Source organism: Triticum aestivum, chromosome 4B (genome assembly GCF_018294505.1).
Source record: "Triticum aestivum cultivar Chinese Spring chromosome 4B, IWGSC CS RefSeq v2.1, whole genome shotgun sequence".
Lineage (NCBI taxonomy): Eukaryota > Viridiplantae > Streptophyta > Magnoliopsida > Poales > Poaceae > Triticum > Triticum aestivum.
The window spans coordinates 555,258,427-555,270,217 of record NC_057804.1 but is presented as its reverse complement, the minus strand read 5'-3'; the positions used below and the strand labels follow the sequence as shown (position 1 = coordinate 555,270,217).

The 11,791-nt window shown below is 42.7% G+C and overlaps 1 protein-coding gene and 1 long non-coding RNA gene across 3 annotated transcripts; both read right to left on the bottom strand.

Annotated features, from left to right (window-relative positions):
• Positions 1-4,638: 4,638 nt before the first annotated feature.
• Positions 4,639-7,200, bottom strand: LOC123093227 (leucine-rich repeat extensin-like protein 5). Its single transcript, XM_044515135.1, has 4 exons — positions 7,012-7,200; positions 6,778-6,910; positions 5,062-6,550; positions 4,639-4,970 (listed from the first exon to the last, which is right to left on the bottom strand). Exon 3 carries the CDS (start codon positions 6,513-6,515, stop codon positions 5,943-5,945), a length of 573 nt encoding a protein of 190 aa, XP_044371070.1. The 5' UTR covers positions 6,516-6,550; positions 6,778-6,910; positions 7,012-7,200; the 3' UTR covers positions 4,639-4,970; positions 5,062-5,942.
• A 1,225-nt stretch (positions 7,201-8,425) lies between these two features.
• On the bottom strand, positions 8,426-10,222 carry LOC123095208 (uncharacterized). Of its 2 annotated transcripts, XR_006446126.1 has the most exons (4): positions 9,788-10,222; positions 8,874-8,974; positions 8,566-8,767; positions 8,427-8,469 (listed from the first exon to the last, which is right to left on the bottom strand). It is a non-coding gene; the product is annotated as an uncharacterized lncRNA (long non-coding RNA). The 2 variants fall into 2 exon arrangements; XR_006446125.1 differs by having other exon boundaries at positions 8,426-8,767.
• Positions 10,223-11,791: the final 1,569 nt, after the last annotated feature.

Genomic DNA, 11,791 nt, shown 5'->3' with positions numbered 1-11,791 from the left:
GATTGCACGACACATACTACAAAACCCGTAGCACATGTTGCGTACAAGATAGTTTTCTAGAATGTCTTTTACATGACAAACTTGGCATGCTCACCTTGGTCATCCAGACATTGGGTTGAAATAGAATCTATCAGCAATTCCATTGGTTTATGATTATTATGATTCTAAATTCTAATCATTTTTGGATTTTATGTGCACTACATGTGAATCAAGGAATCTAATTTTAAGGCTCGCGCATCTTAAAGTCTACACTGAACCACTCAGTCTCCTTGAACACATCAAGTCAAGGTAAAGTGGCTCTTCCTAACCATTGACTAGACTATTCAGGTATTCGATGGTTCTAAAAGACACATCTATCCGATGGTCTCAAGTGTGCTTTATCCACATGAAACCATTGGCTCATTATCCTGAACATCAATTACAATCAAAATTGAATGGACAACGTTGTAGAATTCTCCTTGCGTGCCTTCACTATGGCCCTAGGATTGAAGTTTAGCACTTTGTCCTATATGTCTAGACTCAAAATGGTTTAGTAGAATCCGTTGTCCAAAGAATTAAGTCATTCCATGATCTTAACCTCATAATTGCAACTTACCAACTTTACGTTGGAGTCATGCAGTTTTACACGCTCATGACCAAACTGCATAATGTCATTCCCCTTTATCTTTGATACGTGGAAATCTACCAAGTATTTCTCATCTGCGGTAATTCGGTTGAATACCGATATCACCACCCCGACATACATCATTGGCCTCTCAACATATATTTGGGATCTATGTGAGGAATAACTGTATAACCGTCAATACCTCAAGCCCCTCACATGGGTAGTTATTCAAGGTCAGTATGTTGATTCAATGAGGAATATTTCCAGGCATTAGGAGGAGATTTCAAGTACCATACAGAATACCAGGAAATTAGTGGAATGCTCAACACATTTCTGCCTCAAGTCCACGTACTCAAAGATCTGAACCATGCGTTCAAAAGATTTGCAACACATTGCAAATAACCTGTCAAAGTGTGAACAACACTCGGACTGAACTCGAGCAAAGGGTATAATCTAGGTAGAAATAATTTTGCTCAATAAAGGGAAAGGTATTCACATAAGCAATACCTACACCAGTTTTCTTCTGAAAACAGAATTGGGAACAACGAGGTGGTGAAACATAGAGCAAGTCTTGTAGCACAAGGGTTCACGCAGATACCCAACTTTTCTCCAGAGGTGAAATCTCATTCCGGTAACTTATATCATTGGCAGTACAAAATCATCTATTTATGCAGTTGATAGATGTAGTGATAACATATCCATGTTGATCACTAGATTTAGACATAGATGGTTCCCAATGGAATCTCACTTCTGAATCAAAATGCAAAACACAACATACACTTTGTAAAAACCAGTAAGTGACCATATGACTTATTGTTGTCGGTACATTTTGGTACATCCGACATAGTGAGTTCCTTATACACAAGGATTACTCCTACAATGATGATTACCCATGCATGTCTGTCATACACAGGGATTACTCCTGCAATGACGAAGCACATGATCATATTAATGGCGGGTTTTGAGATGAAGGATTGGATAAAACCTCGAGCACCTTCACTCATACATTATGGTACACTATGTTGTCTATATCCAAAATATATTGGAGAAATTCATTGTGGACAAATCTTATACATCCATAACTCACATGGCTTCATTCTCTAGACATAGAGAAAGATCCATTAAAACCATGAGTTGATGGGAATGAGATATTGGGACACAAAGTTCCATATCCTTGTGCCATTGGACCCACCAAACACAATTGGTTGGGAGTCAAGAATATCTTTTGATATCTCCAAGGCATCAAATATTTTGTCCGAGTCTTTCAGTTTCAGAGAAATCTAGACACCAATATCATTGGATCCATTGATCAGATCCCTACCATGCTAGACCATAGACAAGCTTTGTGTTCCAGCTAGGTGTGGTAGCCATCCCATGAAGGTCTTCGAAATAGACCTCGTGGCTACATCCACCAACCATTATCTCAAAGATAATGTTGCTTGTGTTGTCTAGATGCAAACAGGTTACATAGTAAGCAATATCACTATATTGCTCATCTTGCAAATCAAGTCACGTGACAATCTCATTGATTTGTCTATGAAGTCTCTACCAACTTGAACATTTCAGAAAGATGTTCATGGAATTGGTATTCGACGACTTCAGGATTTGCAAGTATCAGGGGGAGTATCTTCCCGAATTACTCCTATTCAAAGCATCAATTTTTCCTTTATGAGTTTACTTTTACAGGTTCTCATCAAGGTTTTAATGAGGTAATATCAACATGAGATCATATGTCATACTTTCTGTTTTCTCCACTGGAGTTTTTAGGAAAGTATACACGGCATATTTATTGTCCTCTAAACTCTATGGATTTTCTCATATCGAGTTAAAAGAGACAATTATTATGATATGTCATATCATTTTCTCCTTATATTTTTCCACTGGGTTTTAAAGGAGTTTTCAATGATATATCAGATCGCACTCTTTTCCCTTATGAGCTTTCCCTCAAAGTTTCTCATAAAAGGTTTTAACGAGGCGACATATGCAATACTTTCTATTTTTCCCCACTGGGGTTTTTAAAGGAAAGTATACAAAGCATATTTATTTTTCTCCAAACTCACCAATGAGTTTTCTCCTTTCTCAAAGGTTTTCTCATATGAGTTACAAGGAGACAATAATTATTATATGTTGCACTTCTTCTCCTTATTATTTTTCCCATTAGGTTTAAAGGAGTTTTAGCAACATATCTGCTCTATTCTCCTCATATTTTTCCCACAGGGTTTTTGGAGGAGACTCTCAAGATTATACGGAAGATTTCTCAAGATGGAAGATCTATGTACAAGAAGTTTTCAATGATGAAACATTCAAGGAGCGGTGTTGTACAAGGGGGAGTGTTAGGAATTAATTAGTAAATTAATTAGCACATGCTAATTAATGAATAGTCATTAGAAAAGGGGTGTGTCCAACCCCGAACAGTCATGTCCCTTCTCTCTTTCTATTGCCAATAGGCACCTGTTCTGGAGGGATGCCTCCGAACAGACACCTCTTTTTCCCACCTCTTCCAGATGTATATATACTTGAGAATCAATGGAAACCAAGACTGATTGTCCTTTCGCTTTCAATCTCGTTTTACTCTAACAGAGAGGATGCCTGCCGTCGATTACGTGCTGTCGACTCGCCATTATTTGCGTGTCGTTGTCCATCATCAGGTCCCTTACCTCTCCATCTTCCATCATTAGGTATCCGTCGACTAGTCGATTTGCCATTACATACGTCTCACGCTACGCTAATGACCCAAGTTGTGTCTGATTAACAATACCATGACGACTAATGATTGAAAGAAGATTGTATGGATGCTCAATTATGGGGAGAAACACCGACTGGTTAAGCCACTATTTACCGGTTTGCCCATTTTCTTCGTGTGTTCCTTCCAGCTGCCTAAATCTGTGTGAGATCAGATAAACAAATACCTCAAGCATTGCTTCAGGAGAAAATATGGTATGGAAGATAAACTGATAAAGGCACTGCTTTGATTGCATGGGATAAAGTTTGTTTGGGTAAAAAAGATGGAGGATTGGGGTGTTGAATATTGGGACTCGCAACAAGGCATTGTTGTTGAAACACACACTTGCACAAGTTCTTCAGTCATTATGATTTACCATGGGTTAATCTTGTGTGGCACACTTATGATGAGCCTAGACCACCTCAGGGCAGGATGGTTGGGTCTTTCTGGTGGAAGAGCATCCGCAAATCACTCCCCAATTCAAGGCTGTTGCTCGTTGTAAGATTGGGCAAGGACACACTATTCTCCTGTGGTCAGATAAGTGGAATGACAGATCTTGCATTGAGCTATTCCCTGACCTGTAGTCGTTTGCAATCAGTGATACAACTTCCATCAAATAGGTTGTTCTCTCCGCAAATCTGGAGGCTCTGCCACTGTTCGGCCCAATCATAGTCAAAGAATTCTTTCATAGACCACTTTCATTGCGAGCCTTCAATCAGTTTGAGTAGCTGCAAGATTTGCTCCAGCAAATTTAAACTGAATAAAAGGACAGTTGAACGCTAAGAGTCTTCTTCAGAGGAAATCATTCTGGCTCCCTCATATCTTTGTGCCCTTTCCAACTCTCAATGCCTTTTCTGAGACTATCCTTTTGCTTTAAGGTGTTGGGATTCAATCGTGAATAACAGAAGGAGGAGCACCTCAAACATCAATCCAAGCCGTCTCTGCTGGAAAGCTCTTCTCAAACAGGATCCAAGATCATGAGCTACAGGATCAAAGACAGCAAGTTTCAAAAACTTCAAGACTGGATTGATAGTGATATTACATCTATCATGATTCCTAAACAAGGAATAGGTTGACACACACACACACACACACGTCTCTGTTTCTCTTTTTTAAAAAAATAACAATACCATCGCAAAGCACCTGATAATAGAGATATGCTTCGCAATCCAAAACCAGCTGACTAATAGTATGCTTAATGCCTTAAGTCTCAGTCAGAGAACACAAGCATCACACCAGGCGAGTACATTAAAAACAGGTCAAATCACACACATAACTTAATTCAGGTCAAAGAAGTTAACAACAAACTAGATTATAAAACATACTGATCTTCACAAATGGTCGACAACACGACGTTCAGCAGAGAATTTAACACCGACATAAAGGTCGTCTTGCATTTATGCGCTCAAACAAGCGAAGCTAACAAAGAAAGCAACAACATCTGCATAGAAGGTGGAACACCACTAGGTCCAAGGTTTAAACAGTACCAGAAACAGCTAGCCAAGCAGGCATTACATAAAATGAAACAGTCTAGCATAAGCTGCGCTGCTCTTTAACTAAAAAGGAAACAAGCAACTAGATTTATTGCAAACTCGGCTGAGCACCCCAGGTTTGTGCGCCATGAAGTGCACTGGATAAGCCAACCTGCAGCACCACAGCACAAGAATCACTTTAATATTAGCCACAGAAATCAACAGATGTAATAAGATTAAAGAAGCAGCACACAAAAAATTACCGTATTATGGTTTGTCCGCTCGCAGGTCTCTGAAATGGAATCTTGCATCCTTTATCAAACATGCCAACGGAACTCAAACCCTCCACATGTTCCATGGACATGAACATGAACGAGGATCTACACAAGGTGCCACTGGATGGAACTTTAGATTATATGCATGGAATGAAGATTGGATGGCAGGGGAGGGGATCTGACATGCTACATATGCAACAAACTAAGGTGGGAGGGGAGATGTGCAGATAAAAGTCAGTTGACAGATGAGGGAGAAAGGGCATCGAAGGGGGGCTTCTTGAACCTCCACTGGCTTCTTCATTCCAAAAAATACAGAAGAGCCAGCGAGGAGAGATCCTTGTGTTCTTTGCAGAGCACCAGGGAAGTCGGTGTGAGAGGAGTGTCAAGATGGCGAGGCAGAATGTATGTATCGGAAGAATATAATATGCAGACATCCTACAGAATATAAGATGGGAACAGATGCTGGAGCGTAAACTCTAGTTATCTAACAGTAGAACAGAACTTATTACCCTACCCCTGCCTGCTGCAGTTTCCTACTAGCTAGGATCACGCAGACTACCAACCACTAATGGATCACTGACCATGGATGGGAATGAAGATCTAACACCTAAAGAAAGTTGGAACCCTATAGGTGAACACAAGCTACAAGGTGACTCTGAAACTGCTGTGCTCTCTCCACCCCAACAGTCTCCACCACCACCACATCCTTCACGGCAGCTTCCCGCGAGTCATGATGTGCTTGCTAACACACCTAACAGTACTCCTGTTGATGCAGAATCTAGGTGGAAGGCTGCTATTCTAAGTTACTTTATACAAAGTACCCAAGGTTAGTTGCTGATGACCTATGTACACGGTGATGCCCCCATCATTCAGTCCTCGGTGATTTCCAAATTAAGGATCCTCCTCAGATTCTCCGTGGCAATGGCAGTATCATTGTCACCGAAGAAGCCAAGTCCTGAGCCAGCAGTGGGTGTCGAAGGTGCAGACTTGGCATGCACAAGCACCTCCACATGCTCTGGCCTATCAGCAGGTGGCAACTCAAGCGATACACTGCGCTTCTGGTGGAGTGAGAACTTGGGAATAGGCAGCGAGCTGGGTGGCGGCGAATTGGAGTATGCCGGGCCAGCCCAAAGCTCGGGACGGGAAGGAGGAGATCCTGATGGAGTTATAGGAATCGCCCTGCTGCGCTTTTTGCCATTGTGCAGCTGCTGCTTGGGCGTCTTGGGCTCCGGGGAGTAGGTCCGAGCCCGGGGGGCAGGCGGAGGTGGGGGTGGGGGCGGGGACGGCAGGATGCCGATGCTGATACTGGAGTGGAAGGCACGGCAGTTGAAGGCGTGGTAGCCACGCATGGGCTGAGGCGACGAGGTGTGCGGGGATGGCTTCCTCCGGCGACCAGAGTGGTGGTGGTGGCTGCGCTGCTGCGAGATGACCAGAGTCTCCATGGCGCCAAGTCGTAAGTGGCAGATCGAACCAAGCCCTGGTGCCAGGCAAATGAAACGCACATCAGAACATCTGAACATGCCATTTTGATCACAGCACTATTGATCACAACACTAGCGGCACTGAAAACTTAACAAAAACATCGACTTTGATGGAAACAATCATGCGCAAAACTACGCTTTCACTGTGCAAAATCGCAAACCACAACATAGATAGCAGATATTAGCAGAATCGTGGATCTACAGAGGACAGATGGATCGATACCTTCCGGATCTACACCCGACGAACAGATCGAAACCCACAGGAGCGCGAAGGGGTTCGCCCCTCCCTCTCAGATCGACTCCGCGCTTGTCTCCGCCGTCCCTAACCGCCGCCGCACGCGAGCGCACGCACGCTCCTGCATCCACGAACCCCATCGCGATCGATCAAACCAAACCGCCTAACAGAAATCCTGGGAACTACATACTCACGAGCACGGAGCAGCATTCCGCGACTCACCGATCAGACGAGACACCGGCCGGCGGCGAGAGGGTCGAGGGGGATCGGCGGATGGACCCTCGCGGGGCGGCCGGACGGACGGATCTGGCTGCCGCTGCTGGTGGAGGCGAGGCGAGATCTGTGTGCCTCGCGAGAGGGGATGGAGGGGGGCGATTGGGTGGGTGGGTGGGAGCGGAGGGGGTGGGGGTGGGGGGTGGAGTGGGGTGTTGAAGGGGAGGCAGCAACTGCTCTATGATGAGCTACGCCACGCCGGACTTGAAAGTCGGAACGGACGGCGCAAAGGCGGATTTGATAGCGGACGCCTCGGTTCCGAGGACGAGGAGCCCGTGCGCTGCTCCGCCCCGTGAATTGAAAGCTCTTCCACGTGTACTGGGGCCTGGGGGCCTCCCGGTCGTTGGATCTTGGGTCTGTGTGGATGGGCGGTGATGGGTCGTTGGATCTTGGGCCGGCGTGAAATTTTTACATATACTAGTACAAATGCCCGTGCGTTGCACCGGGCGAAATATTAAATATAACTTGCTCCACATGCAATTGTGAAACACATTTTTAACCCAATTATTGCAAACGTCAGAAATAAGGTTACACCAAGTATTTCTTTTTGGTATGAAATAGTCTTTCAATCAATTTTATTTTTTGTTGTTCGGAAAAACATGAATATTTCTTTTGTTTTGAGAAGGTGTTTTTTTATTAATTTCAACAATATTTTTTAAAATGGAATCATTTTTATGGTGACGAACATTTTTTTGCAATATAATATTTCATTTGTAATTTGTTTTGCACTATTTTTTGGGCTTGGCCCATTAAAAACTTGACCGACACACACACGGACAACACGCATGAACGCGATCTTTCTTTCCCGTTTCCCATTCTTCTCCCCCCCCCTGTTAGGATAGTGCCGACGCCACCTCCGTTGTCCCCGTCGTTCTCGGAGGACGAGGGCAGGAAGAATAGCGCTTCCAGTGGCCGCACCATCATGTCCTTGGGCGGCTCCCTCTTCCTCCATGTCCCCCTCCCACCCATCTGGAGTAAGAAAGCGACCATGATGAGCTTGCCATGGAATTTAAGCGGCTCCATTCTTCACATCATGTCAGGCAATGTCATTGTCAATTGGGGAAAATCCATATATGAGAACATCAGACATCTCATTTCCTCTTTCCCCACATCCCACATAAACCAGAGCTTCTGAATTGGAGTACCGCGGACATTTTCAAACTCAATAGACGGTATAGAGATGGTACCCCAAAAAAATATAGACAAAGATTTTCCCACATCCATGACAACAGAGCAGTCAGCTGACCACCTTAGAAAGTGCCTGACTAATGACATTTTTTCCACAACCAAAAACACCAAATAGCACCATGTTCCTCCAAAAACTGAGGGGAGTGATACTGAGGGGAGCCATTTCAATTAGAAAACACTGGGATTTAATGGCGTTGGAAGGAAATGAAAAATCAACATCTGCAAAATGTTTGGTCATCTAAGAGAAGAAACCATAATAAATAAAAACATGTGTTTTATTCTGGAAATTGAAGCTCGGATAAGTTGTCGACAAACATGTCATGTAAGAAGAGGTGTCCACACCGAGCTTTGATGCATCAGGTCTTCGTGTACGCACATGCCATATCTGCAGCTCATTAACTTCCAAACATTAAGCTAGTAAATTAGTCCTCAAAAAAGTTATACCAAATAACTTCCTTGCTTGAAGCATAGTTAATTACTTCTTGATGCCCTGAAATTTCAGCTCTAGAAATGTATCCTGCATTTGCATACATAGCAACAACAGTTTATGAAACAAAGTTAAGCAATGGTAGAATGAATGGGAATAAATAAAAGATGTCATAAAGTGATAGCATCCACTTAACCTGTAGGCTATGTTGACCCGCTCGAGCGATGTAATTTACTTTCCCATGGAACCAGATTGAAGAGCGACATGGTGGTTCATCAAATTATTCTCAAAGACAATCTGTCAGAGTTAGATAACATTACAATTTGAACACAGGTTAATAATTAGAATCTAATTTGTTATTTTGAAATCTAAAAGCTCACACTTAGAATATCTTAATCAAGTGGGTGCCCATGCAGCAAGGTGCACAAAATCAGCTCTTGTGGCCTTTGTTCTATCTATGTATGATAAAAAATAATACTGAGTTGTACCTTCAGAAAACCAGAAAATTATGCAATGTTGTACTATGTAGGTCAACAGTGATATCCATGCCTGGTGATTATTTTCTGGGCATTATGTCCCATAATGTATACTTGAGTGTGGTTTTCAGATGACAAACAACAACCACAATTTCAGTATAGAGAGATGTGTCATAGTTCGGGTGCATCAATTTTTCTTGGCACTAAAAATATTAGAGCTTGGGTAGAAATAATAGTATCACACCAGTGTGAAACATCTTTCTGACCAACTGTTTTAGGAATAAAAGAGATGCATAAGCAAATTCATTCAACAAACAACAACTTCTATGTTTGCCTACTTCTCAACAAAATTTCATAGCCACGGCTAAAACTAAGACTAACAACCACACCAATCCAACAAATCTGTTGGGAGATAAGATAAGTTATGCAAGAAGAAAAACAATACCAGGATTTATTTTACCTGATTTATTCTACCATTAAGTTATGCAAAAAGTACAATGCAACCTTGAAACCACCAAGAGAGGATCTTGTGTATCATTCTCTGTTCTTTTAAAGATTAATTACCAGCGGATGCGATCAGATATGATGGATGGGTGAATATGCCGCCCTCATGTCAGATAAGTAACGTAATTACCTCTAGATGCGCACCGTGGTTCCACGGGCCAAAACCATTTCCACAGAAATTAGGCATTGGTGGCGGCAGATGATGATGCATCTGGTTTGGACTCGCCACTGACGGCAACCTCTGAAGGTCCCCACCATGATGTTGCTTAAGCAAGGAGGACACCCGCATTATCTCTGGTAGCATAAGTACAACAACAAACATTAGAAGCCAACATTAGCACGAAAAGGTGCTCCATGAAAAACTTTCTGTCACCGAAGAATCATATGAATCAAGGTACACACACACACACAGCCTGCACCTTGAGGCCAAAACAGAGTCAAGCAGAGCATGTTTGCATCAACAAGAGAGAAACATAAGCAATCAGGCCATGGCAAATCAGCAAGGACAAATTCCCATCTAGGCCAATAATGGTAGACGGGGCGGCGGCGGCGAGGGAGCGAATCGAGGCTCTCACTGTGGCCCAACAGCTTGATGTAGATTGGTAGCACCTGCATGAAACAGGACAAGCTTCTGGTGCTCCCGCAACAGCTCTGACATGTAGTGGCTGCGGCGACAATGATGCCATCCAATCCAATGGCACAGGAGGGCACAGAAAAACAGAGACAACCAATTCAGTGAGGCCGCCCGCCCAGCAAATAGAATATACATTCCATGAAACTCCCTTTTGGGTTCTAATGATTCAATCCTTGCTATGGAAGAAAAAAACAAACAAAGGAAACATTTAATTTATTTCAGGGTGCCCGAACCAAACTATATACATTCCATGGCTATATGGCAAACCATTAGTTAAGAGTATTTTACATTAAAAGATTGAGACTAATTAACACTACAATGATAGCATCTTCAGAAACCAAATTAAATAACAAACATTTTTAATTAACTACAACAACAGAAAGTACAAGTGTGTATAAGTAAGAACCTAGGTGGAATAGATGTTTGCATAACTACCTAGTAGACAACATATTTGCATCAGTAAGACATGGTATAGAATTATTTGATTACTTCATGTCTAGACATTCAGGTCCATGTTTTTCTTTGTTTTTTGTTAGTCCATTATTGTAAAAAAAGGCTTATGATCTGAATTCCAATGCTTTCTCGACACTCTTATCCTGTCCATCTAAATCTCAGTGAAGATGTCTGGTTTCAGCCACAACCATCTGTCATAAAAAACACCAGATGAATGCAGATGATAATGTATATCCTTGATCTGTAAAGGATATCTATAAAGACTGCAGCTTCATGTATTACCAAGCATGAAGTCTGATTTTTGTGGAACACTCATGGTGGTGAAAGCCCTTTCTTTTCGACAAACCACATAAGATAGGAAACAAACCTTACTTAACCTAACGGTTAGCAGCTAAGCCTTCCTCTGTCAATTTTATTGGATATATACAAGAGGATATATTTGATTGCCTAGATTTAGAAAAAAAATGATACCTGATACTGACCACCATTTATAACTTCTAGTACATTGCTAGGGATTGGAAGGATCTACGTATCCTCTTCCGTAATCCTCCAAGACCAAGAGCAAACTGACGGATTTCATTGAGCACCTCCAGTACACAGCAAAGCAAGCAAATCCAGCCATGGGGCATACCAACGGACTGAGCTTGGATTAACCTGGCATGATTACTGTTACTCGTCACTTCAGAAGCCATGTATTGCCGCAACAGATTTTATTGATAGCCAAGAAAGATTCAGTGCTTGCTTCTCATGGTAATTCCCGGAACAATATAAGTTTTGGGATTGAAGAGGTATCTCTGCTTCCTTACTCCCAAGACAGTACTTGTAGAAAATGAATCCTGCAATGACGACGCTGATGAAGCATGACGACAGCAGCCCTAACCACGGAAACCCAATCATCTTCTTTTGCCTGAGATGTTCAAAATCATGCAGGGGTTTCACGACACGCTGATGCAGGCGCTCCACCCGCCTCCCCCTCCCCTCGGGTGCACCTGTGACGCCCCCGATTCAATCGTACACTAATCATGCACGCAAATGTGTACGATCAAG